At 33.9% G+C, this 20882-nt stretch overlaps 2 protein-coding genes across 3 annotated transcripts; one reads left to right on the top strand and one right to left on the bottom strand.

Annotated features, from left to right (window-relative positions):
- Positions 1–604: 604 nt before the first annotated feature.
- On the bottom strand, positions 605–4424 carry LOC140436234 (uncharacterized). Its single transcript, XM_072524931.1, has 3 exons — positions 4289–4424; positions 4048–4234; positions 605–3060 (listed from the first exon to the last, which is right to left on the bottom strand). The coding sequence occupies exons 1-3, from the start codon at positions 4397–4399 to the stop codon at positions 2357–2359; spliced, it is 1002 nt and encodes a 333-aa protein (XP_072381032.1). The 5' UTR covers positions 4400–4424; the 3' UTR covers positions 605–2356.
- A 359-nt stretch (positions 4425–4783) lies between these two features.
- On the top strand, positions 4784–20514 carry LOC140437594 (probable metabolite transport protein CsbC). Of its 2 annotated transcripts, none has more exons than XM_072527197.1 (2): positions 4784–5154; positions 13620–20514. In XM_072527197.1, the coding sequence occupies exons 1-2, from the start codon at positions 5022–5024 to the stop codon at positions 14954–14956; spliced, it is 1470 nt and encodes a 489-aa protein (XP_072383298.1). In that variant the 5' UTR covers positions 4784–5021; the 3' UTR covers positions 14957–20514. The 2 variants fall into 2 exon arrangements, with proteins under 2 accessions (XP_072383298.1, XP_072383299.1); XM_072527198.1 differs by having other exon boundaries at positions 4784–5180.
- The last annotated feature ends 368 nt before the right edge of the window (positions 20515–20882 follow it).

Here is a 20882-nt window from a genome sequence, read left to right as displayed (position 1 = left end):
TAGTATCTACGGATAGCACATAGCAGTCGTATTTTTAACTTAAGGTTTAAGTTTCTATAGCAGAGAAGCCTCTGTATTCTTGTAAATGCGCTTCTGGCCTGTTCGATTCTGATTTGTATTTCTTGTGAGCTGTCATTGTTTTCATTAATAGTTATATCTAGGTATTTGAATTCTCTTATTATTTCAATAGGCCGATTCTGTACATATATCTCACGAATGTCCTGAGTTGTCTTTGTTATTATCATATATTTCTTCCTCTGCTGAGTGATGGTCCATATTCTGCTTCGCTTACTGCGGTCACCTAATTAGGAAGTATCTGTAGGTCTTAAGGTAATTCAGCTAAAAGAACTGTATCATCAGCGTATCACAGGTTATTTATGATCATGTCATTAATTCTAATGCCTACATTTCGTTAATCCATTGCCTTACTTAATATGTCTTCCGAGTATATATTAAATAATACTGGCGAATGTATACACCCTTGTCGAATAACTCTTTGTACTTCTATTTCTTCTGATGTTATGTATTCTATTCTCACTACTGCTTTTTGGCCATAGTATAAGTAACACAAAAAAGACTGTTTTCAAAAATTTATTAGGTAACTTATAAATTAATTACATAAATGAAATATAATTCTAATCATAAAAACTATTTATTCACTAATGCGTAATAATAATAGTTTATTGAAAACACTGAAAAGTAGAATTTGAATATCAGTGTAATAGAAAATTATAGAAAAATACTACTAGTGGAGAGTTTCCTTAAAGATATATCCTTAGACGAATTCATGGTGAAATATTTCGGTCATAACCTAGCAAAACATTAATTAGAGAAGAGCCAATCAGATTTGGATATAAGAATTGGATGATAACTGGTTCCACTGGATATGATTATGGTTTTGACGTGTTTTGAAAAAAAAAACGAATGATACTGAAGATAATAAAAAAATACCACTTGGAGTTAAAGTAGTAATTGATCTTTTGAAATACCTGCCTGAACCATCTAGAAATGAAATTAGATCAGGTCATTGGATGAGGACCTAGGAGTTTCCTGTGTTTACAACGTTTTGAGCAGAGACAGGTATTTATAAATAACAAAGTTTGTTCATCTAGCGGATAACGTCAAAATAGGCGATTCTACAGTTTTTATGTACAAAATTAGACTTTTAGTAGATAAAATTATAGAAAAATACTGACATTGGGGATGTTTCCATAAAGATATTTCCTTAGACAAATCCATGGTCAAATATTTTGGTCATAACCTAGCTAAACAGTTAATTAGAGAGAAGCCAATCAGATGTGAATATAAGAATCGGATGATAACTAGTTATGATTAATCAATATTCTGATTAATGAATATCAACTAATGATATATCTGAAACAAAAAAATGTAAAGGCAAAAGGAACTGTAAGAGAAACTCGTGTGCAAAAATGTCCAGTAATGGAGAAAGCTAATGAAGAAAAATGCATATGATTATAGATTTGACAAAACTAATGAAATTTTGTGTGTGAAATGGTATGACAATAGTGTTCTATGTTATCCAATTATGATACCATTGAACCACTAGGTCAAGTAAACACAAAGGTCGCAATATGGTGAAAAAACTATGTCTATTGAATGGTGTTTTGAAAAATACCATACAAATACCTAATGTCCCCATTAGAGGACGCCCTTGTATTTCAAAATGTTTTTGAAAAAAAAAAAATTTTTATAACATAAATAGTAATAAATGTAACCCAAATATCAAAATTGGCGAATCAAACGAAAAACGGTTGGGTATCAGCCTATTTCTGGCATTTCCACAAAATCGTCATCTGAACAGTCAGAATCCGATTCATTTAAATCGATAATTACTGGAGCTATGGGGTTTGTGTCGATTCTTTTGGCAGTCTCCCAATACTCATTAATAAGTTTCTCCGCATGTTTAACATAGTTCCTCCATTTTTCTGCTGTAACCTAAAATTAGAGCAAAGAAGCAGATCACCTCAAGTTACCATAAATAACAACCCAATCCCCGTAAAAATGTTGGTAAAATTTCTTGGACTCCACTTGGATGAGAAACTGACATGGAAGACACACATAAAAGTAAAAAGACACCGACTTAATCTGAAAGCCCTTGGAAGATTTAAACGAATCTGGCCAGAAGACCTACTTGAGTAACTGTACGGAGAGGGAGAGCCATTGCTGCATGGTACCTGGCACACTACAAAATACAAACGATTTACTTATTACTCTAAATGTTAGTGTAGAATAGATTGTAAATTTGCACAGAAATAAATAAAAGAAAATCTCTATGATGGCCACATTAAAGGGTGAGTCTATCCAAACTGTAAAACAAAATATATAAAAATGTCATTTAATAAATAAATTCTAATACATACTTAAATACTTTATCTGGTAAATGCTTCTTTACAATAGCCATTAACTCAAACTTCATCATAGACATTGAATAATTGATATTTCGGTTTGTCAACCATTCTATTAAGGAATGTTTGGTCCAACTTGCATTTGGAATTTTTTCAAGTAAAATTGAATGGTACGATGCATTGTCCATTATAATCAACGAAGGTTCTTCTAAGTTTGGTAAAAGCTGATGCACAAACCATTTTTCAAAATTATCTGAATTCATCGAATCATGGTAGTCACCAGATTTACTTCCACTTTTGAAAATGAGTTCACAGTTATTAATAAACCCATTTTCAGAACCTGCATGAAGGACAATGTATCGTACACCTTCTCCACTCTTCCTTCGGACTGCATAACTACTGCCATCTTGCCAGCTCTTCCGGAATCCTCCTTTACTAAATATCCACGTCTCATCCAGGAAAACTGGTTTAAAGGGGTATCCATCCATTTCATTCTGTTTGTATGCTTTTAAGAACTGGAGTCTCTTTAATGTAACATGTGTTTGCTCCATTAAATACTTCCTGTTTGAAATATTACAATTCACCCATCTGAATTTTAATACTTTTAAAACTCGCTGAAGTACAGAAATAGAAATTTTAACCTCATCCACTTCCTTGAGCTTTTGTTTTAGCGTATAGAGAGTTACATGCTCACCTAAAACGAACAAAGAAAAATTGATGACACTATAGTGATTCTTCTAGAAACAATATTTGGAATGTAAAATAACATATTAATAATTGTAACATTTGAACAGCACTCCGTTCATAAACGTAGTAAGCATATTTGAATAATTCAAAGTGTAAGAGTTATAAAAGTATATCTGTATATTTTCCTAAAATTTATGATGTAAATGGATAAACTTCAGCAAAAAGGCAAAGAGGACTCTTAAATCTTTATTACAATATTGTAAGTAAGTTTACCCATTTACCACGGAAGTTTGGTACTTATATCAGTAGTATTCTTTTTATAATCACTTTTCACTTCTATATATTTTATATATTATGCAACTAGTTGTCAGTAACAATTTTTTAAAAGAAATGTATTTGGAAAGTTAGTTGCTCCTGCCTTTCTACATAACAGAAATATGATAAAATATTTTAACTATATTATTATTAATTATATATTATCTGTGGCTTGGAATAAAAAGGGCTGATGTCCATTTTTCTGGAATTTAGGTTAATATCATTTCTATAGTAAGGACATGAGCTAGTTTTATTTAAAAAAATGGGATGCCCATATCTTTTAGGTTTTTACCTTTTGCAAAACATAAAGGTATAAATAGATAAAATAAGGATAAATAGTTTAATTACCATTAATATGTTAATAAACAGAAATACAACAATTATATGGTTCTTCTACAATGGGTGGACTAGCAGCATTAAGTGTCACTTTATTTTATATTATTTAAGTATAATATTTCTAGCATAAAAATTGTTTCAAACATAGGGATATTCCAATATTAACTTTTATAAGTATATTGATGTGTATTGAGTAATAAGCTTATAAACTACAATTAAAGGTGGTTACTATGTGGCCAAATACAAACAATCGCCGATTACTGGAGTTTACATGTTGTGACACCAGCCCTTTTTATTCCAAGCCACAGATATATATGTATAGTACATAGAGACTTTAACTTACCTTTACTAAACATTCCGTATATACGAGTCCTAATGGTATGTTGGTATTTGTTTAGAATCAAGTTGGGTTCACAACTAGTTGCTACTGATTGGATTACTTTGTTGGTATAATCAGAATCTTTTTGGATTCCTTCATTTGCTAATCGCCTTATAGTTGGCAAAAAAATTTCTAACGCCTCAGCAACACGCTGAAATAAACAGTAAATAAAACAATTTTATTTTCAGGGTAATTTTCAACTTACTTCACGAACAGCAGAAATTGGTAATAACGTTTGTCCAGCTTCCTTTTCCAATTGAAAATATCTAAGCAATTTTAATATTAGCACTTGTTCTTTTTCCATATATCTTGTCATCTTGGCACTACACAAATTATCACAAATACAAATAAACACCCAATACTATTTACAAATCTACAAAAATACTGACCTGAACGACAGCCGTCACTTGCCGTTCAACACTGTGTTCGTAGTTCTCTGGTATTACGTCAACTGTCAGTAATAGGCGTATTTGATTGGCTAGAGAAAGCGCGAATCTAAATATCAACGAATCAGATGTAGTTAGGAAAGAACCGCTTGTGTATGTAAGCTTATTCTAACGCTGGAATATAGTTCTGTTTAATCACGGAACTACCGCTTTGTCCGTCACATACAACTTAATGCATTAGAAAGAAATCGAAAAACTGTGACGTACTGAAAAGTACCTCTGGGATGTTCTTATCAGAGAACAACCAACAACCAACACAATCAACACATGTGTTGTTCTGTTATTCTATGGTTCTTATTTCCTTAGTGTTGTTGAATTATTATCAGTAAATAATGCTTGTCCTTGCCATCAACATTAAAATTTCTAATTGTCTTAAATAAATATAGAAACGTAGATAACGGGTCTATTATGTGCTTACGAGTGTTTGCATTAACTATATCTTAATTTTGTCTGTGATTTAAATATATAATATCACAATGATAGACACACTACATGACAATATTAAATAATAAAGTGTTAATTCAGAATTCCTCGTTATGGAGGAGGTTAAATATATTCCCGATGAGAGTGAAAAACAACCGTTACAGCCAAATAACGATGTCAAAATCAAAAGAAGAGACACTTGGTATTTATGCTTCACAGTATTTACAAGTAAGATTATTACCATAAATATAGTGATACGGTTGTTTATAATAAATTTAAATAAAATAGGGTCAACGATCAAACTTTAAATATTACACAGCAATTACTGTGTCAACACTATTGCCAGATTTAATATTTATACCATAGTATTATAATTTTTTATTGTAATATTTTAAAATTTAATTTAATTGAGGAAGAATCCAATGCGCAGAGCTATCTTATTTAAAATTGTAGTCAAACCAATACCGCCTGAGATAAAAATCATTTATAGTCAATCAATATACATAAAGACAGATAAATTTACTCCATCAAATTTTAAGTTTATTTAAAATCAAATAGTTTGAAATAGTCATCTATCCTTAGAGACAATAAAATGTTCGATGTCAGTGAATTTAAAGAACTAATGTCAGTATAACATTTTATATTGAGTTAGTAACTATTTATCAATATAAATTTTTTAGCTCATAATGCTATTATATAAAAATGAATCCCTATTTTTCTGTCATGGCATAACTTTAGAACGACTTTACCGATTTGAATATTTTTTTTTCTATTTAAGTAAATTGTAGAAAATGGAAAATTTCAGACAACATAACGAGCATTTAAATTTTGTGTTTGCCCTTCATCATTAACCGTTTTGAGTCCACTGCTGAAATTAGGCCTCCCGTAAATAATTCCATTACATCCGATATCAAGCACCATGAATCCAGGTGTGCTGGTTATATATACTGGGAGTAGATTGATTAAAGATCTTCTTTTCTAAGCAAATGGGAAAATCTGATCTAAAGACTTCCCTCAGTTTTCCGTAAGTTGCTTATGTTAGTCCTATTCTCCTGTTTAACGCTGTTGGTTGATTGCCTCTTCCTAATTTAACTAATTTAATCTCATGGCTCAGATAATTATAGGTATACACTTTTACAGGTTGGTCAAGTATTGTGTTGTGGAATAGTTAATTTTAAAGTCGCAGGTACGAACCACGATCCACGTGGTGCGTGGTTCGTAGGATCCGTCGGCAGTCGGTAAATATGCACAGATCAAAAACATTTGGTTCGCCAGTTCGTACAAATCATTTGTACGAACTGGATCAAATACGTGGAAAAAACTTTTGAAGATATACGAAGTAACACTGGTATTACAACAAACACCAATTGCGAATCTGGACCACCATTTACAGTCGAAGAAGTAAAATATGCCATCAAAAGCACCAAAGATGGTAAAGCAGTAGGCCCTGATAATTTTCACTCAGAAATTCTTAAAACTTATCGACTATGATGGCATAAAATGGTTGACAAATATATTTAACAGTATATATGATACGGGCGTGGTTCCCCAAGAGTGGTTAGTGTCAACTTTTATAAATCTTCCAAAAAAACCCAATGCGAGAAAGTGCGAAGACTATAGAATTATAAGCCTTATGAGCCATTTACTTAAAACATTTCTAAAGGTCATCCACAAAAGAATATATACAAAATGTGAGGAACAACAACAAGAACACAATTCGGATTTCGTGATGCTCTGGGAACACGGGAGGCCCTTTTTGCTGTACAGGTGCTATTTCAGAGATGCAGGGATGTGAATTGTGATATATACGTATGCTTTATAGATTACCAGAAGGCATTTGACAGAGTAAAACATGACAAATTAATGACTCTAATGCAAGAAATTGGAATTGACAACAAAGATCTTAGAATTATCAGAAACATTTACTACAATCAAACGGCCAAAATCAAAATAGAAGACCAGTTAACTGATAAAATTGCAATAGAACATGGAGTACGACAGGGCTGTATTTTGTCTCCATTGTTGTTCAATATTTATTCTGAATGGGTATTTAAGGAAGCTTTAGACGGTTGTGCGAAAGGAATACTAATAAACGGTGAATGGTTGAATAACATTAGATATGCAGATGACACTATAGTTTTTGCCGATAATCTGAATGACTTACAGATATTAACAAATCGCATAACAGAAGTCAGCAACAGATACGGACTAGCTCTTAACATAAAGAAAACCAAATTTATGACAATTAGTAAAAAACCAATACTAAACGCTCAACTTACAATCAACCAACAGAATATCGAAAGAGTCGAGCAATATACATATCTAGGCACCAATTTAAATAGCCAATGGGACCACTCAACAGAAATTAAACAGCGAATAATAAAAGCAAAAGCAGCATTCGTTAGAATGAGAACTATTTTCAACAGTCGAGACATATCATTAAAAACAAAATGCCGTCTATTGAACTGCTACATATTCACAGTTCTGCTCTACGGAATGGAAGCGTGGACTCTGACTGTTGCATCTATGAATCGGCTCGAAGCTTTCGAAATGTGGTGTTATAGGCGCATCTTACGTATATCCTGGGTTGACAGAGTTACTAATGTGGAGGTCCTGCGTAGAATGGGGAAAGAATGTGAAATTCTCATGACCGTCAAAACTAAAAAGTTGGAATATCTAGGTCATGTAATGAGAAATCAAGAACGTTACGGCCTTCTCCAGCTGATTCTCCAAGGGAAAGTAAATGGTAAGAGAGGACCGGGAAGAAGACGCATTTCCTGGCTTCAAAATTTGCGAAAGTGGTATAACACGACTACCACTGAACTGTTCCGCGCTGCAATAAGCAAAGTGAAGATAGCCGTGATGATCGCCAACGTCCGGAACGGATAGGCACTTTAAGAAGAAGAAGTTCGTACAAGATTCGTAAAGGTTCGTGTAGGTTTGTTATAATGCGAACCTCTTGCTAACAGGGCGAATTTATTCATTAGTCATGTATTTGAAACGGTACATTACAGAGTTTTTTTTTTTTAAATTTCACTAATATGGCATGGGTGGCAGAAAAATCACTAGAATTTATTGAAGCGTTGCAATTAGAAGAAGTAATATGAAATCCAAAACACGCGGGCCATAAGGACAGAAACGTGTACGAGGCATGGACAAGATTACAAAATACATTTGCAATACCAATGAAAGAACTAAAAAAGAAAAAAGATGGATTATTCGCTACATATAGAAAACATGCAAAAAAGTGGCAAAATGCCAAAAAAGTGGGAGTGGATTAGATGACATTTACACGTCGACTTGGAGTTTCTATGAACCGATTGACAGATTTTTACATTCAATTTATGTTCCATGGAGGACAATAAATTCAGTGGTAAGTTTTTACTTTATAATAATTTATTTCGAAAACTATAGTAAGTTTATTATGTATAAAATTCAAGGCTTTTTACTGATCTTCTTGCCACGGTACTTTTCCATCGTTGGACTGGAAATATTCTGAAAATTTATCACTAACTTCTTTTGCGTTCAAAGATGCTTTTCGAGGTTGCTTTTGTATGGGTAAAAAGGAGTTTATTTCACCTTGACCCTCACGCCATAATTCTAGAATAAGTCCTCGATTTTCCTCAGAACAGAAAGATACTGGTGGCGAAATGTTGACCCGGATACGTAACTTTTTCTCAGATAAATATGAAGTAGGACGCAGTTCATAATAATTAATGAGGCCTTTTTTGGTTCAAGCAGAATAGGTTTTCGAAAAACTCTAAATACCGACGACAATAATGCCAAAGACATTTTCCACTATGCGTCTGGCTCTTGATAACCTGTAGTTGAATACTCTACTAGCACTACCCCATACTTGAACACCTGGGTATGGCTTCATAATATTAGGACTAAAGGCTTAAAGGCATTGGGGGTTTTGCAGGAGGTAAATGCAGTTAGTTTGTGTTCAATTTCTTAAATAGGACTGTATTACGAAAAACTCCACCATCACTAATTCGTCCCTGACATTCTACGTCCGCAAGTGTGACTAAATAATTGGCATTTACAAGTGCAAATAGAACAATACTGAATGTTCCTTTGTAATATTATGTAATATAATTCTAATACTCTGTTGCCCTGTTTTTTGGTGCTTGTATTAATACATGTTTCCCATCCATTGCACCTACGCAATGCGGGAAATTCCACCTTTGTTCAAAATCTGCAGCTTCTTCTATCCATTGTTGTTCAGTTTCGGGAATCTAAAAAGAAATAATAAATCATCGTAAAAATAAACAAACTACTGATAAATTATTAAATATTATTTATTGTATCTTTTCAGGAGAAAACAAATGAGGGCTCTGAAGACGAGTCTGTTTTAGAACCTATTGAGAACGAATATGCACCATCACATTCACTTTCTGCTTCTAGTGCTATTTAAAATCAGGATGATATAGAAGGTGGAGATAAAATAACTGCCACACCAGTTGTCATAAAAACGGCTAAAGGAAAAAACAGAAAAGTAACTCCAAGAGAGCAAGTACAACATCAAATGGATGAGGCCCTTCAAATTTTAAAGGCAAATGTTGATTGCAAGCTGAAAAAGGATAATTTGCAATTATTCGTTAAACTGCTTCTCACCAAATTAAGGGCAATGGATGGTAACACTCAAGAATTAGCCATACATGAGATAGATAACATGATGTTTTGGTTGAGAAATTCAAACCTTTATAGGTCAATTCTAGAGAATAATATAGTACAACAAACATCAGCTCATACATCACAATCACATTTACATTATTCTCAACCTTCCCCATTCTCTACCCTCTCAAATGTCTGAACCAACTACCTATTCTCAAAACTTTGGTGACTCTACACAATGGCAACTTCAAGCATATGATCCACGCTATGATGGATCATCCCAATTAACTTTAAACAATCAAACAAACGATTCATAGAATGCCTATTAAAACTAGGTTATTCGAACTAAATATTAATATTTTTCGTTTATAATTTACTGCTAAATGTTTAGTTTCGCTTACGTTGTAATAAAAAATAGATGTTATAACTAAAATAATATACATACCATTATTTCATCCCTTAGTTTTTGATTTAAAGCTTTACATACTTCTTGAACACAATTTGCAACAGTTTATCTGGAACATTTGAAGAGAAATCCCAAATTTCTATAACTATTACCTGTAGCTAAAAATCGTAACGTAATCGCCAGTCTTTGATCGATTGGCACACTCATGTGTGCCACTCACATTGCCACTTAATGGTAATTTTCAAAATATCCGGAAGGCTCTATTAAAAACTCTGATAACATGTGGGACGCACTGTATCTGCAGTATCATAAAAACTCAAATAAGTATAATATTTTTTTTTTATAAAATACAGTCTTAAACCATTATTGGCATAGTCTAAAAAATAAATTTACAATGGATGTAATTTAGGTTAGGTACACAATTTAAAAGTCTTATTTTTTTACTTACCTCTGCCGACCTCTCATACACGATGCCACCCACCACCTCTTCTTTTTGCGTTTTTTCATTTTATTTTGAAATATAGTTCCCGCATAAATAATGCACAAGCTAGCAGACGCAATAACTTGTTGTCTAGCGTCAATGGCCGTTGTTGCATCACTGATTTTGGTTTCGCATTGGAAAGGCGAACTAAATGCGTCTCATATCTGTACGAACCACATATCATTTTGACACACCTGGTGTGCACAATGGCAAGCCAATGCGAACCACGCACCACTTCGCCGAACCACACGCCTTGTAACTACGCCTTAATGGTGAACTCGTGTACAAGAGCTCTAAAGGCCTTGAAGAAGTTGTCAGGCATTTATATTGACTTCAATATTCTTCCAATTATTTTTTTTTTATTTAATTTAACGTGCTTGTGACAGCTTTGGCCATTAGCACGAGACACCGTGGATACAATTATAAAGGTACAATTACATATTATATACTATAGTTATATATTATTTAATAAGTTTTCTAGCTTCAGGAACTGGATAGCTGTGATGACTTGGCTCTGGTTCGATAATATATCTGTGATGTCGCCCTTCATGCCCAGTTCTTGGCGTCGTTTATTGTAATGAGGGCAGTCCACAAGGATGTGTAGAACGCTTAGTGGAGATTGGCAATAGTGACAGATTGGCTTAGGTGTAGAATTCATTAGGTGACCATGTGTAAATCTGGTGTGACCGATACGCAATCTTCTAGCAACAACCATCTCATTTCTAGTTATACCAGGGATAACGAACCGCTCAATCGTCTGATCTATTTGGTGTAAAAATGTAGTGGATTGGTTCCAATGATTCTGCCAGTAATTTCGTACGAGTTTCTTTATACTAGTTTTTAGGTCACTGGCAATTTGTATATTACGTGGTGTACAATTGGATACAGCAGCTTCTTTGGCAAAGCGATCGGCGTTGTCGTTACCCATAATCCCGATGTGGGAGGGAATCCATATGATAGTGATATGGATGTCGTGGATGATAAGATTTTGGTAAATATCATGGATTTTTTCTACAAGAGGGTGATTAGTAAATAGATTATTGATGTGGCAATATGTTGATTGGGTGCTGTACAGAGTTTGAAGGCTTGGTAAATAGCATACAGTTCACCAGTGTGAACGCTGCATGTGGCAGGTATTTGACATAAACTAACGACTGTTTCCCTAGTGGTAACAGCACAACCAACCCCCGTTTCGCTCTTTGATGCGTCAGTGTAGAGTACCCGATCGAATTTCTTAAAATTAAGAATTTCTAGTAAGGATTTCCTAATCAAATCCTGGTTGGTTTCTGCCTTACTAAACTTTGTAAGTGACACATTAAATTTCGGTAAAGTTTTGGTCCAAGGAGAATTCTGCGGGATCGGGAGAGGGTTAGTTAGAGATAAATTTATATGTGGTATTAAAGTTAGAAGTAGGAGGGCGATAGTGTGTATGCGTGGAGCAGAAGGGTGTGTACTAGTATAGTTGGGTAATGTCAGCAGTGTGTGTACTGGATTAGAAAGGTTAGCTGAAGTAGAGGCAGCAAAAGAAAGGAGGAGATATTGGCGCCTAAGCCAAAAAGGGGGTTCGTTGGCTTCGCCGTAGAGGCTCTCAGCTGGACTGCTACGAAAAGCTCCTAAACAGAGGCGGATAGTAGTATTATGCACTGAATTAAGGGTTTGTAAGGATGTTTTGGATGCTGACATATATATAAAGCTGCCGTAATCGAGTTTAGAGCGAATAAGAGACCTATATACTTTTAATAGTGTACATTCGCTAGCGCCCCATTGGTAATGGGAAAGTGTTTTGATAATATTTAAACGTTTTAGGCACTCTGCTCTAGTTTCCTGAATATGTAGTTTCCAAGAAAGTCGGGAGTCGAATATTAGTCCTAGAATTTTGCGGTGATCGAGAGGGGTGATCACTGGGAGAGGGTGGTTATTCACTAAGACTTTAGGGACAGTGGAGAGTGTTTTTCTGGTGATCTTCCAATTATTGTTCCTCGGCATTCTGTAATAAAGCGATAAATAGTTTAGAAGAGATGTGTCTCGTTTTCTAATACCCTTCTCCAAGTAAAAATTTTACCAGTTCCTCTCCTACAACATGAAGTAGTACCAATAAGTGCCTCCTTTTAAATTTAATATCTGTTTTGTCCTTTTAATTGTGTTCTGTTTGTCCCTAAGTGTCCTTAATTGTTTTAGTTTTAATAATTTTAACATATCTGACATCACAATTTTCTGCCAAAACAGAAATCAAATTCACTTTGTCAAAAAATTTGATGATTACAAGTTAAAGAAATTGCACACCCACAAAATTGTACATCTAATTTCATTCATTGCCGTACAACTGTCCTTTTATTAAAAAAAATTCAATAAATTAAAACACATTTCTAAAATATATCTTTCGAATAAATATAAATATCATCATTTAATTTACTTTGTACCGTTTGACCTGAAGATGCTTTGCAAAGTGTAGAAAGCGAAACCGGTCGTTTTGGTAGTAAAATTAAATTGATTGTAAGTCTTATGTCTTTTTACCTATTTGAAATGGAGTCACACAGGCAACACATTTATGATTTGTATTAGTAGTTTATTTTATTTTGTTTTAATTTACTCGGTATAACGTAAAACAATGATCATGAACATTTACTAATTGAAATTATTAGTAATACTAAAAACAATGTTCATATAATAAAACAGAACATACAACAAAGTTGATTAAATATCAATATAAATATGAAGTTAGAGATGTCTTTTTTCTTTCTACACGCAATTTGACATGTTATACCAAAATAAGGATTCTTTAAATAAAAGTTCTCTGGCCTGTATTCCATTTAAATACAAGCGGCGTTTATTTTATTAAACACAGATATGGTAAGATGATTGTATTAAAGGATGACATAAAATAAATAAAATTTAGCGCACTATGAATACCAAAGGAAGCTATGATTAACAAAATAAATAGAGAGTTATTAAAGACATTTAATGGTGATCAAATTTGGTGAAATCGTTCTGAAGTGATGCCCGTACAAACATTTCAGCGATTCATATATTTATTAATATAGATAGAAGATATTTCACTAATATAGATAGATCGAAGATCGATATATTAGGCAAACATCCATTAAGTCAAATGTAGGCACTCATGTTATTATTAAAACCACTGTAATACCTTTTTGTATTTCAGCAATGCTAGTTATGTTTTCTGGTGCAACGACTCTGGCTTGGCCTTCTCCAGCATTAGTGAAGCTGAAATCTAACGACACTCGTGAAAATCCACTAGGAATGCCGATCAAAACTATAGAAGTATCACTGTTAGTAGGAGTTCCGTACTTTATAGCAATATTTGGGTCACTTTTCCTACCCAAATTATCAGACTTAGTTGGACGAAAAGGAAATCTTCAAATTTTGGGCACTGCAATATTTTTAAATATTCTTGGAGTAGCTTTCAGTACTAGAATAGAGTTAATAATTATTTTTCTTTCGATAGGGACAGCTTGTTTTTCGGCTTTGTATACTGTTATTCCTGTGTATTTCACAGAGATTTGTGAGGATCACAATAGGGCAAAATACGGTTGTGTAATGTTAGTATTTTTACCATTAGGGTCCCTTTATACGTATGTTCTTGGAACGACATTTTCTCTTAAATTATTCACTATTTTAACAGCAGTTCCACTAATACTTTTTCAAATCCTTTTTCTGTTCGCACCCGAAAGTCCAACCTTTTTGTTATCCAAAGGAAAGACAGCTGACTGTATTAGCACAATAAAAAGACTAAGATGCAATAAATCTAAAGAAGAACTCGCTGAAGATTTTAATAAAATTATGTTAAATTTACAAGCTATAAATAGAAATATAAAACCAAGTTTTTTTGCTTTTTTAAAAACAAAGGAAGGAAGGGTTGGTTACTATTTGTCAATAGTACCAATGATAATACGTTCTTCATCTGGAGTTCCTGTTGTAACTGCACTGTTAGCTCCAATTCTTAACGAAGCTGGTACAAAAATATCAGGTAATACAGGTGCTATTATTGTTGGAATAGTGTCAGCTCTTTGTTCTGTTTTTCCTTGCTTTGTAGTTGAGAAATTTGGTAGAAAAGCTTTGTTGATTCCATCTACTTTAGGAACTGGATCTTGCTCCTCAATTCTGGGTGTATTTTTCTATTTAAAATATATAAAATCTCCACTTTGTGCTTATATGCAATGGTTACCTATTGTGTGTGTTTCACTATACATCGTATTTTATTTCGTAGGACTTGGACCAATACCTGTAACTATACCAGGTGAATTGTTTTTATCAGATGTAAGATCAGTTGGAGTAGCTTTTGTTATGGCATCATCGGCTATTGCATTATCTCTTATAGCTTTTACGTATCCACTTTTAGCTGATGCCATTGGAACATATTGGTGCTTTTGGATATTTGCTATATGTTCGTTTTTGGGCGTGTTATTTATATACTTTGTACTTCCAGAAACAAAAGGAAAGACAATAATTGAAATTCAACAAATACTTAAAAACTACTAGGATTGATCGCGGTAAAATATAAGGCTATTCGAAATGATGTTATTAGACAGTATTTATTAAACAATATTATTTTTATAATTTTTACAATTTACTCAAGTTCGTAAAGGAAATACAACTTACTGCCTCCATACTGCCACCATATTTACTGGTAACACGTTTTACTCTTGGAACATAAACAAAATTTAACCATCTTCACGACTTATCAATAGCCGGAGATTTGAGTTTTTCCGTTAATAAAGTGTGTTTTTTTAGAATTAGAAATATAAGTTGGCAACACTTTTTTAACTGTCGGTCATTTTGACAGCTGTCAAGTGATTTATATTAAGTTTGGTTTGGCATTTCGGCATGAATGGACTTAACGCCCGAACAGTATATCAAAACAAGTAATTCAATTATTAATCATGGAACGTTTTTGCACCACGTTGACTCTAAATGATAATATGCATTCACAGACATGTCGTACAGTGCGTACAGAAGAAGCTGTTGCTATTGTAGAGCGTAGCATACAGGAAGACCTAAATCAGTCTACCTGCCATCGTGCACAGCAGTCGAATACGGATACGGAAGGCGTAGATTCGGTGAGTGGGTCCAAACGATTGCCGTTGATTTTCATAAGCGAATTTTGTTAGTGATGAAGCTTACTTTTGGTTTAATGGCTACGTCAACAAACAAAACTGCCCTATTTGGAGTTAAAATAATCCTCAAATGTATGTTAAGAAACTATTATATCCAAAAAAACTGACTGTTTGGTGTGCTTTATAATCTGGTGAAATCATTGGACTATACTTCTTCAAAAACGACGATGGCCAGAACGTTACAGTCAGTGGTGACCGCTATAGAGCCATGAGTACTGCCTTTTTCATTCTTTAATTGAACAACCAGGATGTGCAGGAACTGTTGTTTCAATAAGATGGCGTAACATATCACACAGCTCGTATCACAATCGATTTATCGAAGGAAACGTTTGGTTACTGCATAGTTTTACGTTTCGCACCGTGAATATGCCTCCAAGATCGTGTGATTTAACACTGCTAGAATATTTTATGTATGTATATGTTGTTCTAGTCTACACCGATAAGCATGAAACGATTGACCACTTGAAGAACAACATTCACCGCGTTATTGTCGATATACAGCTACAAATATTGGAAAAAGTGATCGAAAATTGGATCTCCAGATTAGACTACGTCAGAGCCATAACGGTCATATGCCAGAAATCATATTTAAATTATAATGCCAGAATATTGTCTTTCGAATAAAGTCAATTTCGTGTCCATTTATACAAATCATCTTTGTTTTATTCCATTTCAGTTCTATACCTCTAAAAAACACCCTTTATATACCTATAATAAGCAAACCTATACGTATTCTTCAGAAATTTAGGCTTGGTTTTTTTAATTATTAACAATTTAGCGATTTCTTTAGAATTTTTTTCACCGTTAAAAAGTTACCTATTTATATATTTTGTAAGAATTTTGTTTTTTAACAAGTTAACTGCCGTGCCGGGCCCATGGGACCGGCACCACAATGTTTCAGCACGCCACATCGGTCCGATGGGACCGGCACTACAATCCTATTTTTAATGCAGCTTACCAGGCTGCCGGCATAACTAACTGTGTATAAATCGTATGTAATGGCCCGGCACAGCCTGTGCAAACATTATGCACGGAATATTTTCAATGGTAAACATTTTTTTTTAAATAAAAATGATATAAAAATTAAGCTTAAAATTTATTTTTATTTTGAAATATGTTTACAAAAACATTACATTTTATATTTCATGTATCTATGTAATTTATGTATTATGTATGTAATTTATTAAAACATTGTAAACACAAGAATGGTGTTCCTTCACACTGTGTAGTAACTTTTTAAGTTTTATTCTTTACTACTATACGACCTTCATTTTTCATATTTGAGAATATTTGAGAATAATACCAAAGAATATAGACGCTTAAGCGTCTATATTCTTTGATAATACTGAACTATTTGAGCGATTCAACATGTATCGACAAGTACTCTAGCTACACTTCACTTATGTTAGGTACACGGTACACTAATCTCTGCGTGGCTGTGGCATACCAAAGCCAAAACTCTCTCCCTACTACCGTCTACTACCTCCGAAAATGGACCGGCGTGGCGTGAAGTGACTTTCAAACTCAAGTGACAAGCTAAAATCAACAGGGGCTCCAGATCTGAGCTTTTCCTACCGTTCCGATCGTCTAGTTCTTTAGTAACCTTAAGGGTACCTACAAGTCTACAAGTCTCCTAAGGGGTACCTCCTTCATTCAGTTCGGTTGCATAAAGGCCGAACCCAGGGTCTGCGACCTCTAATATACCAGTACCAGTATTAGAGGATATGTGAGGACGTTTCTAGATGTGATGTTTTTAAGAGAAGCATGTAATTTCTCTTGAATCTACACTGGTCGGTAAACATACTGATCACCAGAGATCATCTTTTACAGTTTAAAAGGAGAAATTAGGCTCTATGATTTTTTAATGGCCCCGCTTTATAGAGGCTAGCCTACCTCATACGTCCACCAGTAGTCTAGGATTCCTGTAATTTTCGCAAAGGAAGATTCCACTGACAGGGTGGATGAGCTTTGTCGTCCCAGAGCGTAAACCTGTATTTCCCAGTACCCACATCAGGTTGACCGTGGTGCTCAGCGCAATATCAGCCAGTGCTTCCTTGCACTTAAAAACGAGCTTAGAGCTGACTATGGGGGCTTCTAAATTCCTTAGCGTTGCTTAATTCTAAGATCAGATAGAGGTGATCCTGCCTAAGTAAACTCTATCTATTATTTCATGGGCATATACCAGGATCGCTAAGGTCTTGGCCTGAAAGATGATGCATGAAAATTGAGAGACAAGGTAGACTTAAATCTGATTCCACTGCCATGTATTCCAATGCCTGCCTGCTCGTCAACGTTGGACCCATCTGTGAACCAGGTGAGCCCAATCCGACGGATCAGTACAAGTTCTCGTTTCATTCACTCATTTCTGCAAGGAAATTTAACCGAGAGGACGGATGAGAACTCAAACTGTCTTTAACCGTTTTCCTATCGATCACCTTGAGACGCGCCTAAATCAGTTGGTTAAAAAGTAATTAATTTTTTTTTATTGTAAGTAAAGTTAATACTTTGCTTTTAATGTGCACTAAAATAGTTATAAAAACATTTTTATAGTTAAATATTGTTTATATGGGATTAGGTCACAATTGATTGTAATATAAATTACATTTTTAAGTAACATTAGACGTTTCGATTTTCACTCCGAAAATCGTTAAAAAAAATTTTTACTTCTGTGGAAATGTATAACCAGCAAGTTGTTAATGGATCATGTTTTTTAATATTGATAATTGATTTACATGGCCTCGATCTTGTAAGTAATAGCCAGCTTTTGGTTAAAAAAAATCTGAGGGTGGTGTTTTTACACAAATTACACAAACAACTAATACGAAAAACAGTGGTACAGTAGTCGGTACTGTAGACCAACGCGATGATTTAAACTATGTTTTTTTTTGTATTTTTAAAATTTTATATATTTTAATATAATAAAAAGTTTACAGGTTGTTTAACCGACATCCCTCGTCACGTAAATGGACTCTTCACAATTATTTAATGTGACTACTATTCCTTAAACAGTCATATATAATAGATGCTAGTTAGAAACCTTTTACAAAGTATAAATATGAGAGTTTAACTTAAAATGTCGCACAAACTCTTTTTGTAGCAGGTTAATACTACTTTTGAAATGATAATTGCAAAAATCCAATATTTTATTTATATGAAATTATTTTTTAGTAGTTTTGCAAAGCTACTGTTTTTTAAAACTCATAAACAATTAGAAAGAAAATAAACGACATTAACGAAAACACGTCGGACATAATAGAGAGATGGGATAAATCGAGTGAAGCAATCCAAACAACATGCGCGACTCTATTAAAGCGTGACAGACAGAAGAAGAAAGAATGGATGTCTGATGAGATAATGGATATGATGGATGAAAGACGTAAATTTAAGAATAAAAATGCAGAAAAATACCAGCAGATCCACAAAATCATAAGAACGAAAATTCGAGAAGCCAAAGAAAAATGGTTTTCCAACGAATGCAGGGAAATAGAACAATACGAACGAAAATACGACAGTTACAATATGCACGAAAAAATAAAATCAATGACAAACAAGAGGAAATTCAATAAGTCACCCAACAGCATAAAAGATGGCGATGGAAATCTTATCTCGGAGCCATCAACGATCTTAGAAACATGGAAATCATACATAAAAAAATTATTTGCATCTGACAGGACTGATGATCACCTATATGGAGAAGGAGAAACAGGACCTTCAATCCTTAAATCGGATATAGAAGATGATATTGCAGCACTAAAAAACAATAAGTCAGCAGATCCGGACAATGTACCCTGCGAAATATTAAAGATCCTATGTAAATCAGATAAACAGTTCCTTGGTAATCTAGTTTAACTTTTTAACAACATATATAATAGCGGTAAAATCCCGGAGAACTGGCTGCAGTCAACATTTATTACAATCCCGAAGAAACCAAATGCCCAGATCTATGATGACTATCGGCTTATAAGCTTGATCAATCATGTCACTAAAGCGTTCACTAAGATCATTCATAGAAGAATATATGATAAATGTGAGTCAAATATTGATAGATCGCAGTTTGGCTTTCGGAAAGCACTTGGAACTAGAGAAGCAATTTTCGCTCTCCAGGTGCTTATACAGCGGTGTAGAGACGTTGATAAGGACGTGTATTTGTGTTTTGTGGATTTTTGAAAAGCATTTGATAATGTCAATCATGAACAATTGATAGATATTCTGCGAAAGACAGGTATTGACTACAAGGGCATTCGAATTGTGGCAAACCTATACTGGGGTCAAACAGTAAGAGCAAAAATTGGCAACGAACTCACTGAAAGTGTGTAGATCAAAAGAGGTGTCCGTCAGGGGTGTATATTATCCCAACTCCTATTCAATATTTATTCCGAAGAAATATTTAACAAATGCATGGAAAATGCAAATGAGGGCATAAAAATAAACGGCGAGTTAACGAACAATATAAGATATGCCGACGACACGGTGATCCTTGCCAGTACCATAGACGAATTACAGCAGGTAATGGAAAGAGTTTATTCAGTTAGTGAGGAATACGGCCTGAGCCTCAACTTCAAGAAGACAAAGTCGATGCTGATAAGCAGGAAGCAACAGCCTGCTCCACAGTTACGGATAAGTAACATACTAATTGACCATGTAGAATCTTATGTGTACCTTGGCACCAACGTAAATGCAAAATGGGAACAGGCCACAGAAATTAAGGCGAGAATAGAACGAGCTAGAGCAGCATTTAGCAATATGAAAAAGCTCCTCATAAGCAGGGATTTGTCTCTTCCCCTAAAACTACGTCTAGTTAAATGCTACATTTTTCCGATCTTACTGTATGGTGTGGAGGCCTTGACGCTGACGGAGACGTTTTAAACTATTATAGATGAAATTTTTTTACATATTTGAAAAGATGAAAATTTTTACATGGACTTTTACATGGACAAGAAAAATATAGTTATTTTGGGACGATTAGATAAAAAGTAGGATTTTTTTTAATTGGGCAGCTAATTTGTTTAGAATAATTAAAGAAGTAATTAGTCTCATTTTAAAGATAAAAATTTTAAGTTTTATTACACAATAAAAAATCAATTAAAATACAATAAAAAATTTTAATTTTTTGGGAAAAATAGATTTTTTTAATTGTTTAAATAAATAACATTGTTTATTTATTAATAATATTACTAAAAAACATTGCATATTTGTAAAAAAAGGTCAAAAAGAACCGGAGATACAGAAACTTTTACGAAGCTACTTTTAAGTTCTTTTTCAATCTTTGAACTCTTGAATTTTTCATCATC

Source organism: Diabrotica undecimpunctata, chromosome 3 (genome assembly GCF_040954645.1).
Source record: "Diabrotica undecimpunctata isolate CICGRU chromosome 3, icDiaUnde3, whole genome shotgun sequence".
Taxonomy (NCBI): Eukaryota; Metazoa; Arthropoda; class Insecta; order Coleoptera; family Chrysomelidae; genus Diabrotica; species Diabrotica undecimpunctata.
This window is presented reverse-complemented; position numbering and strand designations above follow the sequence as displayed.

What these genes read in the sequence shown, in the direction of transcription:
- LOC140437594 (XM_072527197.1), top strand. Translation starts at nt 5,022, where the DNA reads ATGACAATATTAAATAATAAAGTGTTAATTCAGAATTCCTCGTTATGG. An exon ending in ATCAAAAGAAGAGACACTTG is followed by an intron (nt 5,155 to 13,619) that starts GTATTTATGCTT and finishes TTTGTATTTCAG; the next exon opens with CAATGCTAGTTATGTTTTCT.
- LOC140436234 (XM_072524931.1), bottom strand. Translation starts at nt 4,399, where the DNA reads ATGACAAGATATATGGAAAAAGAACAAGTGCTAATATTAAAATTGCTT. An exon ending in CAATTTCTGCTGTTCGTGAA is followed by an intron (nt 4,235 to 4,288) that starts GTAAGTTGAAAA and finishes TGTTTATTTCAG; the next exon opens with CGTGTTGCTGAGGCGTTAGA. An exon ending in ATACGGAATGTTTAGTAAAG is followed by an intron (nt 3,061 to 4,047) that starts GTAAGTTAAAGT and finishes TGTTCGTTTTAG; the next exon opens with GTGAGCATGTAACTCTCTAT.